Genomic DNA, 25,947 nt, shown 5'->3' on the forward strand with positions numbered 1-25,947 from the left:
ATAGTGGGAGCTGTGCTGCCTGTTTGAGCTCCTGACCGTGGAGGTCCTTTGTTGGCCACTCTGATTGAGTGGCGGCGCGGCGCGCGAACAGTGTGCAGGTTGCACAGCCGTAGAGGCTTGTATCGCATTATTGCGCAGACAACACGGGGCCACGTAACGCGTGGTCCACTCCCTGTGGGTCTTAAGACCTGAGCAGGTCTTAAGATGGCTCCATCCATTGCATGTATTGCACCTGACAGAGGTGGAGTTTGGATGGAGCCTTTTAGCGCAGACGCAGCAGAAAAATTCCTTTGGGCCCGGGTTGGACTCAATGCCAGCACGAGTCAGGAGGACACGGAGCAACCCTGCTGCAAGGCGTTGCTCTAAGGACGACAAACACAGATTAATACTCACCGAACCAAACGGGGTTAGATCGCCGAAAGAACAGCCCTTGGTCGGATAAAATCCGAGTCAATTTCGGTGCGTAGAACCGGCTGTCGTGGGAATTGAGAGAATTCAAAAGCTCAAAACGTGCGCTACATCAGCTACCTACGCGACGTCATTTCGCAAGCAATAAAATAAATTTTTCAAGAGCTCAAAGCATGCTCTACATCAGCTCGAACATACCTACCCTACACCTTTGCGCAAATGATTATATTAAGATAGCAAATGCCCACATACAGATTTGGCAATGGCAATAGCAATACGTTTGACAGTTAGTATTCTATAAGACATGATTTTCATTTTTTCTATACTCAATAAAATAGGACAGATATATGAACTAGGCGTAGAGAAATATAGAACCGAGTTTGAGCAATCTTTTAATTCATATTAGTTGATGTTCACAAGTTATTATTGAGAGTCGAGAGCTCATGTAGTCGTTGTCTAAGAGGCCTCCTAGCTAAATAAAATTACAAATAACCCCCCAGGCCTCTACACAACGCCCCCATTTTCTTTCTGGGTCTCTTACCGCCCCCCTTGACAACTGCAGCGCCCACAAGGGGGGCGTTATCGCCCACTTTGGGAAACACTGCTTTAGATTAAGAAACCTAAATATATAGTTGCTGCAGGTTTTTGAGATATTTGCATTTAAAGTTCAAAGATTCAACTATTTAAAATTCGTATTTTTCCCCATTTATAATGATATTTATGGTTATATTTTTAACTATTATTTTATATTAAATAGAGCAAAAATAACTTTTATTCAACATTTAACTTTTGTTCGTACAATAACAAAAGGGTTGCATTCTAACTAATAATCAGTGCTACCTTACGTTCATACAAAAGTCCCAAAAGAAATAAAGAAAACAAATAATACCCAATGACAGAAAATATATAACACATTAGTTTTCTGCATAGAATTCCTTTCAACATTGGCGGCCTTCGGCCGCGCTTCAAAAAAATAACCCTCGGTCGGATCAACACATGGGCGTGCTCAGTTCTTTTGCGTTGAACTTCTTTTTGCGTTGGCGGCTGTTGTTGTTTTAGTGGTTATCAGTTCGCGTTGGGGTGGTGAGGGTTATCAGTGTTGTCGTCGACGTCATCTAACGGGAGGACCAAGAAACGTGCTGTTTCGCCGGGGTCGGACCGAAGGTAAAAGGATGATAGATGGATGGGGTTGGTTGGGATTAGGACAAGGAGATGGCTGCAAGGGTGATATCTGTGAAAACATTCCAGCAGGAACTGCTTGGAGAGGAGTTCATTAGACTCCTTAACTGGGAGCATAAGCGTGTAGGTGTTTGATGGGAGACATCAAGAATCATCCCGTCGTGGTCCGGAGTGCGGTATTTTGGCAGGTCTGGAGTTTCCCTCTCTGCGTACTACTGCATCCAGGCGACCATATTGGTGCCTAGTTTAGGACCGGCCGGCCGATTGCCTTGTATGTTCCCAACGTTTCTTTGTCTTTTCCACATGTGCTGCCGGTTAGCGACTTGAGGATTTTGTTGCGGCTCTTTACTTTGGCGATAATCGCGGTCGCATGGGGAGTGAATGAGCATAGACTATCGAAGGCTACACCTAAAATCTTAGGGTTATTGACAGTCGGAATTTTAATGCCATCGACTGCAATATTTATTTTTGTGCAGTGAGTAAACGAGACAGATCGGAGAGGTAGCTGTTCACTTCCGAACACATGCCATCGATTTCATTGCCCGACGTCAATATCGCGCAATCATCTGCGAACAAGGTTATGGAAACCTCCTCTGGTGGTTGTGGGAGTTTTGAGAAGTAGAAAATTAAGAGTAACGGGGAGAGGACACCACCCAGCGGAACCCCCTTTTTAATTCTTCTCAGTTTATATGTTTCACCTCGAAATAGTACGGATGATTGATGACCGCTCAGGTAGTTCATGGTCTATCTCTTCAGTCCTGGAGGAAGCGTTGTTGTCTCAATGTCCTGCAGCAGCGTTGTGTGGTTGACTGTGTCAAAAGCTTTTGACAAGCCCAACACTACCAGGATTGTTCTTTTACTGGGTGGTTTGTGGTTGAGGCCATCGGTTCTTTATTTGAAACGTTAGATTGGTTCATGACATTTACTTTTTGAAGATAATTTCATTTAAATGTTGACCGCGGCTGCGTCTTAGGTGGTCCATTCGGAAAGTCCAATTTTGGGCAACTCTTTCGAGCATTTCGGCCGGAATAGCCCGAATTTCTTCGGAAATGTTGTCTTCCAAAGCTGGAATAGTTGCTGGCTTATTTCTGTAGACTTTAGACTTGACGTAGCCCCACAAAAAATAGTCTAAAGGCGTTAAATCGCATGATCTTGGTGGCCAACTTACGGGTCCATTTCTTGAGATGAATTGTTGTCCGAAGTTTTCCCTCAAAATGGCCATAGAATCGCGAGCTGTGTGGCATGTAGCGCCATCTTGTTGAAACCACATGTCAACCAAGTTCAGTTCTTCCATTTTTTGCAACAAAAAGTTTGTTAGCATCGAACGATAGCGATCGCCATTCACCGTAACGTTGCGTCCAACAGCATCTTTGAAAAAATACGGTCCAATGATTCCACCAGCGTACAAACCACACCAAACAGTGCATTTTTCGGGATGCATGGGCAGTTCTTGAACGGCTTCTGGTTGCTCTTCACCCCAAATGCGGCAATTTTGCTTATTTACGTAGCCATTCAACCAGAAATGAGCCTCATCGCTGAACAAAATTTGTCGATAAAAAAGCGGATTTTCTGCCAACTTTTCTAGGGCCCATTCACTGAAAATTCGACGTTGTGGCAGATCGTTCGGCTTCAGTTCTTGCACGAGCTGTATTTTATACGGTTTTACACCAAGATCTTTGCGTAAAATCTTCCATGTGGTCGAATAACACAAACCCAATTGCTGCGAACGGCGACGAATCGACATTTCACGGTCTTCAGCCACACTCTCAGAAACAGACGCAATATTCTCTTCTGTACGCACTGTACGCATTCGTGTGGTTGGTTTAATGTCCAATAAAGTAAACTGAGTGCGAAACTTGGTCACAATCGCATTAATTGTTTGCTCACTTGGTCGATTATGTAGACCATAAATCGGACGTAAAGCGCGAAACACATTTCGAACCGAACACTGATTTTGGTAATAAAATTCAATGATTTGCAAGCGTTGCTCGTTAGTAAGTCTATTCATGATGAAATGTCAAAGCATACTGAGCATCTTTCTCTTTGACACCATGTCTGAAATCCCACGTGATCTGTCAAATACTAATGCATGAAAATCCTAACCTCAAAAAAATCACCCGTTACATATTATACATACATACATGTATGAATATATGAATAATATGTGATTTATATTTAATAAACACAGATAAGGAAAGTCATGTGTTAATATTATAAAATTACGAGCGAATACCCGGGGTGACTGAAGTACTTTCGCATAGTACTCCTTTCTGCGTTGGCGGTCTTCGGCCGCGCTCTAAAAAAATAACCCTGGCCGAGCGAATACCCGGGGTGACTGAAGTACTTTCGCGTAGTACCCCTTTCTACGTTGAAAATAAAAAAATATATTGACTTTTTGTTATAAAGTGGTTATAATTTATGGTTATCATGTACTCAAAATTTAAGTTTTCGTTATAAAATGGTAAATTTTGGTTATTATATCTGTCAGCGATTTACATTTATTTTTGATGATACATTGGTTTGTATTTTAGGCGACGATATATATATTATTATATTTAAAATATGAGTTTTGGGTATGAAGTGGTCATATTTTTCGGTTATCATGCACTCATATTGAAAGAAAATTTGAGTTTTCGTACTGTACTGTATACTTTACACTTTATTACGTAATATTATTATATAATATTACTTATACATGTGTATATATAATATTATTATATAATATTGCTAATACATGTATATAATATTACTTATTTACTTAATAAATTTAAAAAAGAAAATATCCATATGAATGAATAGAGGAATTTTTGAGAAAAAGAGGAATTTCAGCGAATTGCCTTATCATCACATGGCAGCGCTCCATTTCGTCGTAATTTTGGTAAACAAATGAAGTTCAAACGAGTGTAAAATGTAATTTTTAAAATAAAGATTTTTTAGTTAAAAAACCTGCTAAAAGTGTAAAATGTGGATTCATTTAAAAGATTATAGTGTAATTTAATTAATTTGAAGAAAGAAATGTGAATAAAGTGTGTTTAATATGCTGAAATAGCTTCTTGAAATGGTCCAATTTGGCGTATTTTCGAACTTTAAGGCCGAATATCTCCTAAACTAAGCGTTTGCGGACCCCCCCGGATAACCCTATATGTTTTTTAATCAGGAGGACTTCCTCTTTCCAACGGTGCCTTCAAATCGCGGCGCCAAAGAAATCGGAATTGTGCCAAAAAAATAACCCTGTCAGTTGAACTCCTTTTTGCCTTGACGGTATTCGGCCGCGCTTCAAAAAAATAACCCTTAGTCGCACCAACACCTGTGCGTGCACAGTTTTTTCGCGTTTAACTCCTTTTTGCTCGATCCAACGGCGGGATCTATCAAGATTCCTGAAAGATTTTACATTACTCATCACACGATAATGAATTTAGTTGACATTATAATCCTTCTTTTTTTATTTTTATTCCATTACAAAATATGGTAACACTAATTTTTTGCTTGTTTACAATCACTTTCTTATTTTATGAATAAATGGATGGGTCGGCTTTAGTATACTATCCCATGATTTCAGGGTTAAAAGTGGTGTGGTTAGATAGAGCTTCTGCTCCAGATTACGAGAATATATAATTGTTGCCGCCGCAAACTTATAGTTTTCGAGATATTTGCATTTAAAGTTGAAAATTTTGCAAATTTTATCTTGCAGTTGCTCGATTTCTAGAAATTATTTATCTCATATTATGCAGTTTTTATGCACTTATACTTCATTACATTGTTTATACATATTTATTAAATGGATTTTAACTAAAGTTTGAAATGGAATTAAAGTTATATTTGCACTATTTTGTATAAAATAAATGATTAGGAACAAATTAGTGTTGTGTTAATGGATATAAAAGTATAAAATATAAGTGTAAACTGCATTATAAATCGGAGAAACACGCATTTTAAATAGTAGATTTTTCGAACTTTAATATCTCAAAATCCAGAAGTCAGTGTATATATTTTTGATCTGGAGGACCTCCTCTATCCGTACATAGCCATTTTATCCCCGAAGTCCGGTGATGCTACATTAAATAACAGCCTTTAAGTGTAAAATCCATTATAATAGTTGAATTTTTTCAACTTTAAAAGCAAATATCTTAAAAACCTTTAGTCAGCAACAACTACACATATACACACAGCAAAAAAAACTATTGTGATTATGAAATAAGTATATACACGATATATTGGCACGTTTGAAAAGCAATAAATAGTTTCGAAATATCGGTAGTCCCAATTTCTTATCTATCACGTAAACAAAAAAAAAACAGAATTCAGCCTCTGCAGGAACAACACCAACAATTGAAATAGGTGTACAAATCTTTTCTTTGTGACAAAACATATTCAGTTAATACTACCGGCTTTAGTTGCTTCAATCATACCTGCTTGCAAATAATTGCAATTTAATATATTTTAAAATATAAGGATATTTTGTTTTTAAAAATTTACATACTTTGCACGAGCTCGAAGATTCAGATTTAACGCAATAATTTACAGGGGCTAATCCAGGCAAATAAAAGGACCAAACAATTTTTGCTGTCAATAACAACAAAATAATTAAATATTTCCAAACAATTTCGCAAAATGCCGACATTGTAAAAAGTAATAATTGTTTTAAACACGTTATAATAAACTAGTACTTTATTTGTATTTAACCATATATTCCAATGCTGTTGTGGCTATTAAATAGAAATGCCAATAAGTTGTCGATATTTCAAACCTCGCGATAATTTGAATTTGGTGTTACCATAGGAAAATAAAGTTTTTAACAAACTTCCACTTGAAGACGGGTATCAGTTTTCAAACATGTTAGCTAGATGTCACTCGTCACTTGTGTATAAGTTAAAAAATGTATTGCCATTGTGTAGCCCATTGAACCTTGAATTATCAATGTCTAACGCGCTCCATCCAATTGCAATTATGGGAAGTGGTTTCATTCTATGCTACCAGTAAAATGTGTACTTTATAGTTATGTTTTTAGTTAGCAAATTGGAATATATTAGGGGTATTCACTTGCTCTTGCAAAACCCTTGCTCGGTGAAAGAATTGCATATATTTCCTCTTGGTACACCGGCACAACAACAAACACACGCAGAAAATTATTTGCAATGACTGTAAAATATGTCAGACCAAAACCCATGTATATTTGCGTGCAACGTCACGCAAAAATATAATTGCAACCCTGTTTTAGACGCCGTTGTTAAATTGTTGAGGAAGGTAAGTTTTAAATAGATTTTATAATTCACAAAAGCCATGCATAATAGTCATTCACAATAAATTGACCGAATTATCCGTTCATATATCACTAGATTCTGCAATGGGTGCTCTCGTGCCCTTGCATATTTCGGTATAGTATTTTTGCAATCCTCAATCTTGCACGAACAAGTGAATACCCCTATTGATAACAGTCCATTCTGCAAGACGAGTATCTGTCAGCAAAAGTTTAAGCGACTTCTTGTTGTTCACGGCACGATTCCAATTGCTTTGGCGGTCGGGGACTGAAACCGATTTTGCGGGATAAATGCGGTATTTACTGACAGGAGAGCTTCTCTAGAGGAAGAATATATAAAAAAAAGGTTGTTAACACTTATATTTTTTAAAATATTCGCTTTTAAAAATGAAAAAAAAAATTGTATAAATAACACATGATATTTCACAATATTTAACCAAAATTATATATTGAAATATACACTTACCCCTTGGTATAAGTTCTCATTTCACTTTTATTTTGTTTTCTTTAAGCTAAATTTATTAATTTAAAAGTCTCTTAGCACACTTATTGTTGAAAAGGAAGCAATGAGTAAAACGAGCTTAACTGCATTTTAAAAACCAAATATGAAGGATTTTCCAACGATCGTGCTTTCTTTGCTTATATTTATACGTAATTTTTCTTTAATTAACTATAAAAGCATGTTAATTAACTATAAAAGCATGTTAGCGTTATTACCCTACAAGACGGGTAACGGTAACTAGTCACCGATAGGTTATGAGTAACTAATACATTCGTTATCCGATAGGTTACTTTTGTTTTACCCTCGGGAAAAAAGTTTTTCTTCTCTTTCACTATTCGTCGGTGTGATTAACTTATTTAGGATTGCCTTTCAAATATTATTACTTATATATACATTACAAACTAAATATTCCTTTTTATAATTATTTTTAAAAATATTTTCATTCTTACAATTTTTGGGCAACATTTATGTATAGAATTTGATACTAACATTATCTTTTTGTTAAAAAGTTTATATATATAATTTATATTGTTATACTTTGTATAATTTACAATACTAAATACATCAATTTACTAATTCTTAATATTCACACAATTTGTAAAATTATGTTAATTAATTTGGAACTTTTAGTATTGAGTGATTTAAAAATATCATAGAAATTCGACTTTGGCTGATTGGTCAAGTTTCACTTATGATTGGTACGTTTATGATTGCCGTAATGGATCCATTCTGCCTCCAAGTCTGTTATTACACGCGTCAACTCTTGTGCTAATTCTCGGTCGATTCTCTTTTGCTGTCGCCCCTTACGTTCACACGAGCAACTCGGTTCGAGTTTTTTTCTCACTCTCTTTCATATCATTTTCTCAAATTTTTGAGCTGTACGGTTTTTAAATTTTCTGTTTATTAATATTCGAATATTTTAGATAAATATGGTGGAAAAAGTAAAGAGAGTACAAGCGCTAATTGAAAAATTAATATACATATTTGGTAGAAGCACAGGAGTGTATTTATAGCATAAAGTTACCGTTATATTTGGACCGGAATGTAAAAGTTGAAGTTTTTGACAAAATCTGTGATGAGCTAAATGTGCCAAAACAAAAAAATTGGAAAAATATAAGAACACAATATTTACAGAAATTCGTGAAGTGCGCAATTCACGAAAAAGCGGAGCTGGAATAAACGATTTGTATTCTCCAAAGTTATGGTGCTTCTCGCTGCTGCAATTTTTGGAACAGTATACCCAAATTATGTGGGGAAAATCTAACTACGAGGTAATACTTTATTTTATTTTATTAAATTTTATTTCTTCAATTCAAACAAATATTATACTTTAGGATCCAAGCGCGTCAGGAAGTCGGGAGTGTAAAAATAATATATGTCCAACAACAACCCAACAAATTGTGGCTGAAGAAATTGTTAATATAGCAAATCATTCATATATATGTGTATAAAACAAATAGTTTTAAGGTTTATACTTATCTATATTTATAAACAACTGAAATAATGAATGGCGAAAAAGAAAGGCAGAAGAAAAAGGGAAAGGTATTGTAATTTTAATTTTAAAATGTAAACAATTTATTTATTTATTTTCTAACATTTATTTTTTAGAGCACTGCATTGACTAAAGTGAGGCAGGATTTGGCGACTGTGAGAGAACAAATCGCTGAAAGACGCAATAGACCGAATAGGTGGTTTGGCAAGTTGGTCTCTGCGAAAATGGAGGAGAGAGTTCCTCACATGCGAGAAGACGATCAATAGGAGGTCCAATGCCTTATGCGCCGTTTAACACAAAAATTTAACCGATATCGTGATTCGCAGTTACAATCCCCTCAGAACGACTTACTTCAGAATGCAATGATTGGGATTTTTGAAGATGAAGATTTTGATTTTTATTATTATGTTTATTATTATATTATACAACATATTTTTCTCTCTGTACGAAATATAAATAATTCCATTTTTATTAGAATTCATACATATATGTATATATTACATATCATAATGGTAAATAAAAAACTTTTTAAAATTACAGAATTATGGCTGCCAATCATCTCATCCTTCCGTATTAAAATAGGCCATATATTCTTGCAGAATAGTTTCTGGCCAACCCCTCCTCGGATTGTTGCTATTAACAGAAACTTGAGAATATCTTTCAGCTGTCGAATTGATTAAATTTATACCATTGGTATTATTTGCTCCTGAAAAGTTGTGTAAAACACAGCAAGCCAATGCAATTTTTTGCACAGACTCTAATCTTAAATTTATAGGTGCTAAAAATATTCTGAATCCCGAAAGCATTTTCAACTACGTGTCTTGCACGAGCAAGACGGTAATAGAATATTTTCTTCTGGCAACAGGTCGTGTGGTACCGCTTCATTAGGTGTGTCTGAAGCGGGAAACCCCAATATCCACGTAATTTTTTTTCAAAATTATTTTATTTATTGTATCCGATTTTTCTAAAAGCCTAACAATAAGTAATAAAATCTTAAATCTATTTAAAAACTAGGCAGACTCAAGCAAGTGATTTGGTGATACGTCGCTCTTTAATACGCAGGCATATCTCTTCTTTTAAGTGGTGTTTGATCGCAGGAATGTACCAAAACATTAGCCAAAGGGTTTGGGTGTTCTCGGAGTTTATATATATATTTAATTGTGCTATCTTCTACTCTTTTGTTACCATGGAAATACCAAGGTCTTTATGGATATTTTCGTTACGCATGTGATTGTTCTAAGCATTTTTGATTGGAACCTTTTTATAAGATCAATATTAGTTGCACAGGTCGTACCCTACAGTTGAATGCCATACATCGGCTTTATGACGGCATTATATAAAAGCACTTTATTGTCTAGGCTAAGTTTGGAGTTTTTATTTAAAAGCCACTTTAAATTTGCAGCTCTAATCTTCATACATGTTATTCTACTAGATATGTATGTGTTTTCTCCACGTGAGCCTTCTGTCTAGGTGAATACCAAGATGTGTTACTTCGTTCGCTTGAGGTACTAAAATATTGTTTATTTTTACTGCCGGGCACATCTTTGGTCTTAGCGAAAATGTAATATGCTTACACTTCTGTTCATTCACATTTATACGCCAGTTCGTTAGCCATTCTTCGAAAGAACTTAAATGCTTCGCTAATATTCTTGATGCTAAAATGTGGTATTTGTTACGGCTCACTATAGCTGTGTTGTCCGCAAAAGTTGAAGTTAATATACTATTAGCTGTTGGAAGATCTGTTGTATATATGATGTATAGTGTTGGTCCTAAAACACTGCCCTGGGGTACACCAGCTCTTATCTCTCGTTCATCAGATATGAAATCTCTCACTTTTACCAAAAATTTTCTATTTTTTAAATACTCGTAAGACTTCAATATTTTATACAATTCTAAAGGTAGAATTTTTTTAATCTTATATAAAAGACCTTCGTGCCACACCTTATCAAACGCCTGAGCTACATATATAAATATTGCTGGATAGTACTCCCTGTGCTCAAATGCTTTCCTTATCTCGTTAGTAATTCTATTTACTTGCTCTATTGTGCCATGTTTCGCACGAAAACCGAATTGATGCACTGGTATTGTATTATTTTCGTGGAGAAAAGGTGACATCTTTAATAATAATTCTTTTTCAAATACTTTGGAAAGGCAGGGTAGAAGACTGTCTGTATGAAGACGGCTGTGTTAAGTCTTTCCCAGGTTTACCTATCAAGATAATCTGCGACTTTTTCCATGAAATTGGATAGTATCCGAAACTAAGAATTGCATTGAAGAGCAAAGAGAGCACCTCTACAGCAATAATTGGTAACTTAATTAGCATTTTTGGGGAACTATTATCATGTCCCGGCGACTTTTTTGGATTAAGTTCTTTGATGATACCTATAATTTCTGAAGGTGAAGTCTTTAGAGACTCGAGCGACTCTTTAGCTGTGTTGGGTAAGATTGACAGCTTAAAGCTGTTCTTTGGCAAATTGGGTGAAATACCTTTTCTAGGTGATTTGCAAAGCAATTAGCCTTTTCCTCATCACTTCGAGCCCAATTTTCACCCAAGTCTCGTAAAGGCATGTTTGAGTCAGTTGGTGACTTCATGAACTTTTGGACTTTCCAAAGGGAATTTTGCTTGTTAGAATTTTTTCTTTATATACATTTCGGTGTTGAATTCTTCCTCACGTTCAAGCGCTTTTTTTAATTTACGTACAGCAGATTTTAATTGAAGCTGAGTGGAAGGGGAACGATTTATCTGCCATTCACGTCTTGCACGCCTTTTTTCACTTACAAGCATTTCTATTTCTCTATTAGAGATTTTTGTTTGGTGTTGCTAAGACAGCTGCGCTGGTTATTATATCATTGACTTCTCTTATATTTTCGTCAATATCTTTTTTTTTGTATTTTTTAGCCAATTCGTTTTATAAGATGTTAGACCCACTTTTGGATTAACGCATATGGGTTGTTCACATCACTTTATTAGTACAGGAGGGTGATCAGAAGATAGATCAATACAGATTACAGCAAAATCAATTAAATCTGGTATTTTCTTACGATCACTAGGCCAATATGTCGGCTTACAAGGAGATATTATTTCAAGGTTATTGTGCCTATTTATAACAGTTTGATACAGCTGTCGTCCTTTCGGATTAATAAGACAGTATATAGCCGTAAGGTTTAAGTCACAACCCCGATATTGTTGTAGCTTGTAACTGTGGTTTAGCATGAGATTCTAGAGCATAGTAGTTGAAACGATTTCTAATCAACACTGCCGTGCCACCATACGCTTTTCCATCCGGATGATTTGTAACATATAGTCCAAATCCCGGTATATTGAAAATATTTTTATTTGTTAGATGAGTTTCTGAAATAAGCATTACCTCTATATTCTTTTCAGACAGAAATCTGATAATCTCTAATTTATGTTTGTTAACACCGCTCAGCTCATTTTTTACTTAATAAATTTTGCAGCATTTGATTTTGTGATTTTATTAAATCTTGGATCATGTTTTGCATTGTAGACATAGATTGTGTCATACACTGTGTAAGATTTATAATCATAGTTTCAATACCTCCATTTGGAGGATTTTGCGGCAGTTGCATTTGCACAGTGTTGTCTTTCACCACATTTGCATAGCTTCCTTGCATATTATTATTGTTAGAAGTAATAGGATTTGAACTTTTTTCTGAGAGTGCTATAATGTCATTACGGGGTGTTTGTAACATTTGGTTACGACGTGCTTGAATGCCCTGTACAACTTCGATTTCAAATCTTTATATACAGGGCAACCTCTGTAGTAAGCAGTGTGATTTCCTCCGCAATTGCTGCATTTTTATTTAATTCTTCTTTTTTAAGGGTGCATCTAGAAGTGGGATGTAAATCACCATATACCACACAAACACTGCGTATAGTGCAGTATGATGTAGTGTGCCCATATTCTTGGCAGTTAGTACATTGTACCGGACCGTTTCTTTTATGTGGTTCTTCCACAGTTACTCTACAATGCAGCAAATATTTCAAATTGAATATTGGATGGGTCTCTTTTTTTAAGTTTATTCGAATTCGGCAACAATTCAATTTTAAACATTGACTGTGGTACTTTGTTTCTATTAAATATCACAGCAATATATTCTATGGATCGTCGTCTGATCTATTGCTTAGTAAGGCAAATTATTGCCACGTAAATGAATTTGCAATTTGCATTGACCAAGGCCAACAAAACTATATTGTTCGTGCCTCTATAGTTGTGGTAAAATGCACCATCTTTTCGCGATGGCCTAAAGGTTATGTGTTTACCATCCAATGCGTCCAGGCAATATGGAAATTGCCATCGTATTGCAAATTCATTTGCAATTGATACCCACTCTGCCGTATTGCTTGGAAACTAAAATTATGAAATTATGTAATTATTTATTATAAGAAAACTAGCGGGCCCGGTGCCTGCTTCGCACGGTAAAACAAAATAAGAAAAGAAACACCGTTGTTTTTAATAAAGTCGGTTTTGTTCCCTATTATTCAACTTTTAACTCTGGTTTCTTACAATCTTAGACTATGTATCACTTAAACTATCTTAGAGCTCTTTCGTAGACAACATATAACTGGCCATATGAAAAGCAAGGATATTCTAAATCAATTCCACACAATTCCAACGATTGCCATTGCGCTTTATTTATTGTAATAGCAAATGCAAGACGTATTGGAAACTGTAGTCTTTTGAACTCAAAAGGTAAATCTGATAGAATCATTGGAATTCGTGGAATCAATACATCTTCACCTTTAAACTTCCCCTTTAAAATTGTTGCCTCGATCAAATTGTTCATGACCTTTCTAACCGCTAATCTTGTCCCATTGCATAATCGTGGTTGATTTATATTTCGAAGCATAATAATGGAAGCACCCACTTTCAATTTTAAACGATGGGGAGGAAATCCGGGTAAATCCAATGAATTCAAAAATTCTGTCGAATTAACGACGTCGTCGTGATTCGTAACCGTGTCAACTGATTGATATGTTACAACCTCGTCAGGAACATGGGTTAAGCTCTTTCAGCTAACCAATTATGATTGCGATAATTTTCTGCAATATTTGGAAAAACACTTGACACTAATTCTCCTTTTGTCGGCGAAATATTACAAAAGTTATCTGGTAAAGTGATTACGCCAGTTTCACGATCGACAGCAAGTTGACCATTGCCTATTGCCAACAGTTGCCTTGAAAATGTGTCGGCCGATAGATCGTTTTGAATTTGTACTCGCACATTTGTAGTCAAATTGAGTATTTGTACATGTCTCCGTAAATAAGATGACTTTAAACATACTTTTAATTCATCTGCTGGTATTGAACGGGGAATCACAGGCAATATCTGACGAAAATCACCAGACAACAGAATCAAAGCGCCACCAAATATGTGTTGATCATTACTACGCAAGTCTTGCAATGTCCTGTTTAACGCCTTCACTGATTTCTTATTTGCATTGTTGCAAGACTTTGCACATTCCCGAATTTTTGGAAACATTACAGATAGGATTTTCATTTACATTCATATTCAGTGGTAATTTAAGTGCAGAATGGGCTGTCCGACCACCATCTAATAACGTCGCTGCTATTCCAGACGATGCAAGTGCCAATGCTATATTACTCTGTGATCTTATAGTCGCTAATAGCAAGGAAATCAGAAATGTTTTGCCAGTTCCTCCTGGAGCGTCTAAAAAAACATTCCTCCAGTTTCGTTTCGTACTGATTCTATTATGGTATCATATGCGTGTCTCTGTTCTGGATTCAATTTATGCAAATTCAAGTTTATAAATGTGGCCAACTCATTCAAATCATATTGTTTTTTCACAATTTATTTCTTGATTGATTGCATCATGCATTGGTCGATTTGGAGCTTGCAAACCCAATTGTGTCAATGCTTTATTTGCAATTACTAAACAAATAACTTCAATGATAATCAATGCCTCATTAAACATTTCAAGTGTAATCATTAAATCGTTATTTCCTGCGATTCGGCGCATTCGATGCAAAATGTCTTGGGTCATAAAATCCTTAAAATTTTCCCATAATTGCAATGGATCAGATGGAAAACATGTTGCAATAATAAAAGCAAATAATGTTCGTATTTGATGAGGAGAACCTGCTGCTAATGCATCCTCAAGTGTCACATCCCAGTGATTATCCAGTCCAGTAAATGCAATTCCTGACATGCTTGACGAAAAGTGTGACACTGTAGGCCGTTAGCTCTTTTCAAACTCAAAAAAGATGTAGGCCCACGAACATGAATCTATAATAGACGCAAATAAAAACATTCAGCATGACTGGGATGCACTGTGTAGAGACGTCCAATGGCATCACTTTCAAAAATGACAGCATAACCTTGAACTGGTCTTCCTTGCTTACGTCTGTTCCATTTCTTTCCAGATGCATTCCAAGTGTAATATTTTGGTACTTGTGAATAAAGCAATGTTTTAGTAAATTGATCATTTTGACACAATTCGAAAAACGATATACGTATTTCGATCATGAATTGGGAACGATAATATTCTCCAAACTGCCTCATTGCTACTGATATACCTTCATATTTGATATTGTGTTATTTCATCATTTCGGTTCTCTGCAACACCAAACACAGGCATGTCGCTGCCTTTATTTACAAACTTGCAGATATATTTAATCGATTTAACAGAATTGCAATATTCTACATTGATATGAGCTTTGAATGCTTTTGATAGTATTGGTGAATAGGGGACAACCCACCTATTATCAACTGTAATATCTTGATTATTGACTCGTAGATTGATTGATTTGCCATTATCATCTGTTAAGCGTCGGCGATACAATGGGTAACCATCATTTCCATTAATTGTCTCGGAAATCAAATCTCTGGGATACCGCTTTATGAATTTCCCATCTTTCATACATGGCGAATAAAAATTTAGAACACCACATGGTCCATGAATCATACTTTTTGTAACAACATCAAATTAACCTGGATCGATTTCCTGATCAGGAATTTCTGCTGAGATGATGTCATCTATCTGATCGCTTGTTATTTTGTTGACTAACCATACCAAAATATGGGCATGTGGTAATCCTCTCTTTTGCCATTCCACCGAATACATCCAACATCGAAAACTTGATGTTTAACAATAAAATCCATCAATGATTTCAGCTTCCGTCTAAATACTCATGCAGTTATGTCGTGACGGTCTGTAGAAGATTGCCCTTCATATAAATATTGCTTGATTTCGTCCCATTGTGGATTACATGTAAATGTAATAAACAAATCTGGTCAACCATACAAACGAACATAGTAAATAGCATCTTGTGTATATTCATGTACATATGTGCCTTGGACTGCCTGTGTAACTTGCTGGTAAATTGTCAACATTTCCATCATTATTGATTGCATCGCGGAGATGTATATACTCTTCTGATCGCAACTTCCGTTGATTGAATCGAATAAAGTTCAAACGCTCTGTTTCTATCTGTGCATACATGTCTTCGACATATTGATGAAAGAGTCTCCGACATTTCAATTGACTTCACGTTCTGAAGAGAAAAACAAAAACAAATGGAAATTTAAATCATTTCATACTAATTCTTGTTAAACAAAATTGGAACAGTATATTAAACACAACAAACACTCACGTGGGTTTGCGGTATCTACCATTTTTAAATTAATAGAGTATCCATCTTCACCCCGACAAAACAAAATTGGGTTCTGTAGGGCATCGTAAAAGCGATGTGTTTCACAAACACGCAATACAATGTCACGTGATTGAAACCGACAATCACCACAGCAACTTCATTATTTAGAGGTGCATTAAATCTTTGTTCGTGTTCTCCGATTGGTCTTCTATCAGCACGAAGCACGATTTTATGATCATCAGATGACATCTGATCATGTGCTGTCCGAAAAGTATTAATCAAATCATTATGTTCATGAAACAGAGCTTGCAACTCACGTATTATTATTCTTCTGGCACTTGTGAATATTGAACAACGGGCATCTACTTCATTTTCATTATTGCCAAGGAAGTAGATTTGCAAGAACTGGTGGTTTGCATCTGGAAATGGCAATAATGAACCAATCCTATGATAAATTTGTCTTTGTATCTGAAATCGTGAGGAAAAATATGATTGATTAGAGCTTGTAAAATGTTCTGAAATGTCGCTGTATGCTTCATTCAAAATTCCCAGAGCTGAAATTACCTTAAATGTCGGGATGAAATTATTGCGTTTTACATTCGTCGCTCCAAAGGAAGTCATTTTAAAGCAAGAAATATACATTTGGATATTATCCAAAAAATGTTTCGATTGCGGCGTTGTTCCTGAAATTAATGTTGCCAATAGTTCCGGTGGGTACTGTAATTCGGGTAATCTTACTTTGCCACTGGCACAACACATTCCAGGTGTCCAGGTGAAATTTCAATGCATTACAATGTTGGCAGACTTTGTTCATTCCACCAATCACCACAAACTTATGCAAACTGTAATCAATTGCGTGATTATATCTAAATCCAGAGCAACATTAACGTAGATTTGTGCGGCACGCCTTTGAACATTTTGATTAATACTTGTCGGCCTACGATCTGAACGTGATCTTGCAACACGTTCCTTTGTATTTGCAATCTCTTGTTCTCGCTGTTCTTGCGATTGATTTTCCCTTTCGTTTGATCTATTTTGCGTTCTACGCGACCGACGTCCAATGTCAGCTCTTGCTCTTCGTGACATTTTTAGAAGAAACTAAACTAAAGATAATAAACAACTTCAGTAATAAATTGATGAAATCCAGCAAATTCTGGACTCGAAAAGCACCAAAAAGTCACGAAAATTGTCAAAAATGTGCTAAAAATGTGTCAAAATTCAATTAAAAATTGGCCAAAAAATCGAAATAATTTTTGTATTACCGTTCGGAAGCGAAAATGAAACGTTCGAGATCGTCTGCACTCGAAAAGCACCGAAAAGTGGCGAAAAGACACGAAAATCTGCTGAAAATGTGACAAAATTCAATTAAAAATTGGCCCAAAAATCCAAGTAATTTTTAGCTCATTGTTCGCACATTAAACGAAAAAAAATCACTAATTTTTTTACTTTTCTTCACAAAATATCAAATTTGAGATTATGTCACAAAATCATATGACGCACTTGTAACAATCAGAACACTTGTTTAGCAAAACAATCAATTTTTATCTCATTAATCATTGTTTTTTTTTTAATTTTTATCAAAATACTCACCAAAAATGCGAAAAAATTAATATTTTCAAAAATCGATTATGATAAGATCAATCACCAATGACGTCCAAAGAGAAAAGAGAAATGATAACAAATTGCTATTTGCATCACTCCATGCAATGCTCTCCAATAAACGAACGACCAAACTGTATTCAATACTAATGAATACTGTATGCGTTACAAAAGATGCCTGCGGCAAAAACACACTCACTTCACATACGCACCGCACACACATGCGTTATCGGATTTCAGCCAAACTTCATATAAACCATACATGGGTCACTGCCTACGTAGTGTATAAGTTTGGTTGAAATCGCACGACGCGTTTATGATTAGTTCGGCGAAGTACATATACTAGTGATGAGCGATATTTCACTACCGGTGATTTTTTCACTGTGATTGAAAAATCGCAACTGCGATCACTTTTTATAAATAGCAGTTCGAAACTGTGATCGCAGTTCGAACCAGTGAATTGCGATCGCAGTTCGAAACTGTGATCGCAGTTCGAACCAGTGATTGCGATCGCAGTTCGAACCTGTGATTTACGATAGCAGTTCGAACCTGTGAATTACGATCACAATAGCAAATAGCAGAAAAGTAACAACTTTCTTCAGGGTATTATATATATATCGTATATGCTATTTTTCGTCATAGCGGTTTGAAATTTTGAGTGTAACGTTCTTATAATTTTTAATAATGGCAGGAAATGTATCAAGGAAAAGAAGTGAAGTGTGATGTTTGAAGTGGTAGATGAAATATAATCAAAATAGAATATTTTAATTTGTTTTAATAAAATTTTTAATTTTACTTATTGTTAAAACCAAATTTGAAAGTTTTTTGTGTTGAAAACAAGAATTGTAACTAATTAATTTCAGAAAAAATATGGAATAAAAAAATTACGGGTTTTTAATATTTTCCCAAAGATTAGGAAACTCCCGTTATTAATTTGGTCTTGAAAATATTAATAGCGGGTATTCAAAACATTCTGATGTATTATGGAGTTTATAGTTTTTCTTTGAAAATATTAAAAGCGGATCATACCAACATACAAATGAACTATGCAATAAGCTCTAAGTTTCAGGTAGCCGAACCGCTCCAACATTTGCGAAAATGTAGTGAAAAGAAAGGCGTAAAAACTTGACTCGAATTACAGGAACCGAAAGAGAATTTACCGCCAATAACGACTAAAGGTTCAGTCGTTCCCACGACAGTCGGGTGTACGTAACTGGACGGGACCCGGACTTGTATTCGGCCAAACACTGTCAAATCGGCAGAATCTGCAGCTACAACAACAACAACAAAAGGTCTCCGTTTTAACGTCGACTTAGTTGCGATCGCAATAGCAATATAAAATGTCAGTGATTTAAAAATAGCAATCACTGAAATCACAGTGATTTAAAAATCGCAATATCGCTCATCTCTAACATATACGGACTTATTTATATATACAGTGGCAAGCAAAAGTGAGTGCATGTTTGAAAATTCTATGTTTCAATATCTGTAACTTCGTCAATATTAAATCAAATTCAACCAAATTTTCAGCATTAATTATTTATTATGTACTTAAAAAAATGACATTTGTAAAAAAGTTAAACTAAAACAAAAAAATTGACTTACGGTCAAAAACTTAAAATATGAGCAATGCACTCAGTTTTGCACGTTATGAAATCTTCGAATAAATTGAGCATATACACAAGAAATTTAATATTTTGTCCAAAGACCTTTGTTTTTTTTTACATTTGCGATGCGTTTGGGCATACTTTCAACCAGATGTTGTATGGTTTCCCGAGGAATGTTTGTCCATTCGTCCCGAACGCGTTCCATAAGTTCTGCAATATTTTTTGGATACACTGATTTGTATCCGTCCAAGGACTATTAACGACTAGCGCGCTATTTTAAACTCCACTTTAACCGTGCACGCGCTGTCTACGCCAATAAAGAAGACGGATTGTCTACTTGGCACCATTCCCCAAAAAAAACTTCAGGAATGATTTCTGTCACTACAACAACAAAAGTGTGCAAAAAATATCTCATTTTGGGAAGCCAATATTTTGTCACATCGGCCTCAACACCCGCGCCGTTAGTTATGCTTTCTCCAGACTGAACAAGGAAGCAACGCAAATGGGTCTGGCAGTGAACGAGGGCAAGACAAAATATCTCCTGTCATCAAACAAACAGTCGTCGCACTCGCGACTTGGCTCTCACGTCACTGTTGGCAGTCATAACTTTAATGTTGTAGATAATTTCGTCTATCTTGGAACCAGCGTAAACACCACCAACAATGTCAGCCTGGAAATCCAACGCAGGATTACTCTTGCCAACAGGTGCTACTTCGGACTGAGTAGGCAATTGAAAAGTAAATTCCTCTCTCGACGAACAAAAGCCAAACTCTATAAGTCGCTCATAATTCCCGTCCTGCTATATGGTGCAGAGGCTTGGACGATGACAACAACCGATGAGTCGGCGTTACGAGTTTTCGAGAGAAAAGTTCTGCGAAAGATTTATGGTCCTTTGCGCGTTGGCCACGGCGGATATCGCATTCGATGGAACGATGAGCTGTACGAGATATACGACGACATTGACATAGTTCAGCGAATTAAAAGACACCGGCTACGCTGGCTAGGTCATGTTGTCCGGATGGATGAAAACTCCAGCTCTGAAAGTATTCGACGCAGTACCCGCCGCGGGAAGCAGATGAAGAGGAAGACCTCCACTCCGTTGGAAGGACCAAGAGGAGAAGGACTTGGCCTCGCTTGGAATATCCAATTGGCGCCACGTAGCGAAGAGAAGAAACGACTGGCGCGCTGTTGTTGACTCGGCCATAATCGCGGAAACGGTGTCTACGTCAGTAAAGAAGAAGAAGAAGAATATTTTGTCACAAGTCAAATTTTTCATCTATAGTAAAAATATTTTTTTTTTTAATTTTTGGACTTGTGATATCTTTTTTTTTTTTGAGGTCCTCCAGGAGATTTGATACGATATCAACAGAATCCAAAATTTTTCAACAAAGAACGCAGTTTAAATGTACATTCTCTTTATTTATTTATTAAATGAAATGCCTTTAGGAAAAAAAGTTCGCAAAAAGTGTTTTCTTTCGATTTGCAAGTGGATAAGGCAGCTCTTAATACTTTTTTTTTAAAGCGCATGAAAGCACTGTGAAAGCTGACAAATTATTAATGTTTGTGCAGCTTTACATAACATTTGCATATTTTATAAAGTCGAAATTTCTCCTGAAGAATTTCCTAATGAGGCAAACGACAGACATGGTGGAGTTATTGAAGTTGAATCTGATAACGACTCGGAAGCAGCAGCAATTAGAAAGCGCATGAAAGCACTGTGAAAGCTGATTAGCAAGTCCAACAAGACATGCAACATGATAAATATGTGATGTTTGTTGCATATACTGAGAATACCTTGAGAGCTATTTAGTGATAATGCTAGTTTTCTCAACGAAAACAATGACATGAAGGTCGCTCCAGACAGTCGGGTCTCCAAAACGCGAATGTATCCACATTTTTATCCGACTGTTAACGCGAAAGCGTCATAAAATATTTGGGTAACGCTTTACGCTACTTAAGTAACAACAACAACAGCTACAACAGTATAGATGAACGCCCAAATATTCATGCAGTCCAAATGATATATTTCTAATATCAACCCTACTACGGAGACAATGGCCCCTATTATGAGTTGCATTCGATCTTCGACAACGATCGAAAATGCTGGTCGAACGAATTTGCATTTGGTATTACGACGCACATTCGATGAAGATTGGCGTTATTGTGAATTGCAATCATTTTGAATGTTCACGATAATATACATCTGTCAGTTGGTGTAAAAACTAAAAGCGTTTTGTTTACGAAGTGTGAAAGTAAAACTAACAAATATTTTATAAATAAAGAAAATATAAATAAAAGTTAAAATAAAATATGACTACGACTGAGTTGCGGTTTGGCGATTCTTCAGAGGAGGATGAAAGCTTACTGGAATTGGCTAGAAATAGAAAGAAGCTAAGGGACGCTTCCAACAATCTGGAATTGGATTCCGCTACGTAAGTACAATGCTATTTGTTAGAGGTTTCTACATGTTCAACATTTAGGAAATTTTATTTGTAGATTTATAAAAAACTTCTGTTTTTTCGAAAGAGGCATTTGTTGATTTGCTGTCCGCTACAGAGGAGATGCTGCAGCGATGCACACGAGCGAAATCAATTCCCAATATACTAAAATTGGCAACAGCTTTACGATTTTGTGCTCAGGGATCGTATCAACTTAGTATAGGGAATGAAAACATGCTTGGACTTGCACAGCCCACGGTGTCTGTGGTACTATCTGAGGTACTCGATGCCCTGGAGAATTTCATTTGCCAAAGATGGGTAAAATTCAATTATACCGAGGCTGAAATGCAAGCAAAATCACATTATTATAGTAATACCAGATTTCCTGGGGTAATTGGTTGTGTTGATGGAATCCGGGGGCAACGCATGATCCAATGATTTTCAACATGTCAGCATTGAAAGCACATTTAGAACAGCAAGTCGAAAATGGCCTTCGCAATACTTGGCTACTTGGTACATATATGTTTGACTAAAAAAGCAAAACGTTATATTTTTTAGAATAATTTTTTTTCTGAATAGGAGACGCTAGATACGCTCTAAAAACTTATTTGATGACACCTTTTAGAAATTCTGAAGAAGGATCTCCAGAAAGCAGATACAATACACAACATTCGAGAGCAAGAAATATAGTAGAGCGCACTATTGGAGTGTTGAAAAATAGATTCAGATGTTTGTTACAAGCAAGAGCTCTCCACTATTCTCCAAAAAAGGCGACACAAATTATTAATGTTTATGCAGCTTTACACAACATTTGCATATTTTATAAAGTCGAAATTTCTCCTGAAGAATTTCCTAATGAGGCAAACGACAGCAATGGTGGAGCCATTGAATTTGAATCTGTTACGACTCGGAAGCAGCAGCAATTAGAAATCGTATATTAAGAACGTTTTAGATATAATTAAAAAAAGTAAATTAGAAGTTTATTTATTCAAAATATTTATTATGGAATTCATTGTTCATGTCTATCCACGTAATAAAAATTACTCTTTGACAAAAAATATTGTTACAAAAAGTAGTATTAAGTTGTATTTGTATTGCTATATGCATCCCTTATTATGAACAATAGCTGTAGGTATATGGAATAGCATTTGTCTTGTTGTAGACATCTGGCGCCGCGGCTGTCTGCTTGCGTCTGGCGCCGTATAGCATTATGTTCTGGTAATTTCCAGACGCAATATTCTAGAAGGACACGTCGGCATCAGCCAGAAGTGCGCGGCTATATAAGCCGTGGCAGCGCCAACGTAATCAATCAGTGCTAAGAGTAAACTGCTATAGTGTAGACGAGTTGTGAAATAAAGAGTTGTTGAATTAAATTAAACAGTGTTGATTTTATTTGTCAATCCAGAGATACGAACCTAACAAAGTAAACTAGCAAGCAGTGTTGGGCCAGAAACTTCTACAAAGGTAGAAGAGAAAGTAGAAGAACAACGAACATCATCAAGTGTAGACATGAACACGTTGTTAGTGGCTATTAAGCAAATGGCAGAAAATGTAGTGCAAACAGAAAATCGTCTGGCACAGCAAATGGCAGAAAATGCAGTGCAAACAGAAAATCGTCTGGCACAGCAAATAGCCGAAAATGCAGAAAATGCAGTGCAGGCAGAAAATCGTCTGGCACAGCAAATAACACAAATAGCTGAAAATACATCACAGTTAGAGTCTCGCCTTACACAACAAATAACTGAAAATAATACGCAGTTAGAAAAGCGTTTGGTACAACAGATTACAGAAAATAATACACAAGTGTAAGAGAAATTTTCAAAATTTGAAGACGAATTAAGCACAATAAAAAATGACGAAGAAAATTTAAGATCAGAATTTCTTCAACTGAGTAATCGTGTACGAGAACTGCAACTACATGGCCCTGCACCATCAACAAATAATCAAAGATTGAAGGCACCCACATTCGATGGAAGTATTCCATTTCAAATTTTCAAACTTCAGTTTGAAAAGACAGCAATGGTCAATAATTGGAATGCAGCGGACAAGGTGGCGTCCTTGTTTGTATCATTGAAAGGACCTGCGGCAGAAATCCTTCAGACTATTCCAGACTGTGAACGGGACAACTATGAGGCATTGATGAGTGCGATAGAAAGACGATATGGTAGTGAGCACCGGAAACAAATATACCAGATCGAACTGCAAAATAGGGGTCAGAAGATGAACGAGTCATTGCAAGAGTTCGCAACTGAAATAGAACGACTGGCTCATTTGGCAAATGCAGATGCACCTGTGGATTACATTGAGAGGGTAAAAATTCAATGTTTCATAAATGGAATTCGTGATGTGGACACCAAACGCGCCACATATGCATTGCCAAAAAGAACGTTTGCTGAAACGGTTTCGCACGCCCTCACACAGGAAACAGCTTCCCTACTAAGTAAACCAGCACACAAAGTACAAAGAGTTGAAATGGAACAACCGGCGCTGATGGAAGAAATATTGAAGACTCTGAAGACAATTGCTGCACCGCGAGTAAATACAACAGGAAGATGTTTCAACTGTGGAAAAGCGGGTCACTTTGCCCGAAATTGCAATATAAAAGTAAACCCATCAAAACGGAAACAACCAACAGATAACGAGGACGGAGCATCCACATCTCACAAGTCGTTAAACTAAAACGGAACAGTTCAAAGGGGCGTGAGCTGGTTCCCACAACTATTTGCCCCGCCATCTCGATATCACAAATAGGTCGCCATGACAACAATCTTACTATCAACGGCATCGTAAATGGACGACTGTCAACGCTTACTTTGGATACTGGTGCCACACTTTCAATTATCCGACCGGATGTGGTGAGAGGAACGGTTGAACCATTAGTTGGTTGCAAGCTTCGAACGGCCACTGGAGAGGAAGCAGCTGTTGCGGGAAAAGTGTTCTGCGAAGTCATTATTGGTACCCTGGAAGTTAATCACACTTTCATCGTAGCAGAAATCACGGATGAAATTATAATGGGAGTAGATTTCATGATTGATCACGGGGTTACTTTGGATTTAAACAAGCAAATGCTGTTTTGCCAGAACATGGAGATGCCTATAAACACCGGATATGTGACCAACGTTGAAAGTAAGAGGGTGATTGTTGATGATAATCAGAGTATTCCACCAAAATCTGAGGCGATTGTATGGGCTAAAGTGAATGGAGGAGGTGGGACTGAAGAGTTGTGGATTGTGGAACCAACAAAAATAGATACACCCATATTGGTAGGAAGAACGCTTGTGAAAACTAGAGAAGACGCCACCATTCCGGTCAGAGTAGTGAATGAATTCAACACGCCTATAAGTCTGAAGAAAGGAGCAGTAATTGGACAGTGCCAGAATATAAGTGCAATAGCACGATGCGAACGGTCACAACAGAAGCCTACTATTGAGCCACAGCAGATAAGTCCTACACTCCTAAACAATTTGCTGAACGAACTGCATGGAAATGAAAAATTAAAAGCAGAAAAACTATTAGAAAAATACGCATCCATATTTGCAAACGAAGGAAACACAGGAAGAACCAGCATTGTCAAACATCGCATAAATACCGGAGACGCTAAACCAATCCGACAAGCTCCGCGTAGGGTTCCACTAGCAAAACGTGAGGATGCTAACAAAATTATTGAAGACATGCACAAAAACGGTGTAATCGAACCTTCAATAAGTCCATGGAGCTCACCTATCGTCTTAGTTAAAAAGAAAGATGGTAGCACCCGTTTCTACGTAGATTATAGGAAGTTGAATGATGTCACAAAGAAAGACAGTTATCCTCTACCAAGAATCGACGA

At 36.5% G+C, this 25,947-nt stretch overlaps 2 protein-coding genes across 2 annotated transcripts in view; both read right to left on the reverse strand.

Moving 5' to 3' along the window:
- LOC105226444 (transmembrane 9 superfamily member 2) overlaps positions 1-6,313 on the reverse strand; it is a 147,660-nt gene extending 141,347 nt beyond the window's left edge. The window contains exon 1 of the mRNA XM_049462539.1: positions 6,068-6,313. Coding sequence (XP_049318496.1) covers positions 6,068-6,208 — 141 coding nt within the window. The 5' untranslated portion in view covers positions 6,209-6,313. The remainder of the gene's footprint in view (positions 1-6,067) is intronic.
- LOC125775363 (uncharacterized) overlaps positions 1-25,947 on the reverse strand; it is a 727,609-nt gene that overhangs the window by 225,703 nt on the left and 475,959 nt on the right. The window lies entirely within an intron of this gene.

The sequence above is a fragment of the Bactrocera dorsalis genome, chromosome 1 (genome assembly GCF_023373825.1).
Source record: "Bactrocera dorsalis isolate Fly_Bdor chromosome 1, ASM2337382v1, whole genome shotgun sequence".
NCBI lineage: Eukaryota > Metazoa > Arthropoda > Insecta > Diptera > Tephritidae > Bactrocera > Bactrocera dorsalis.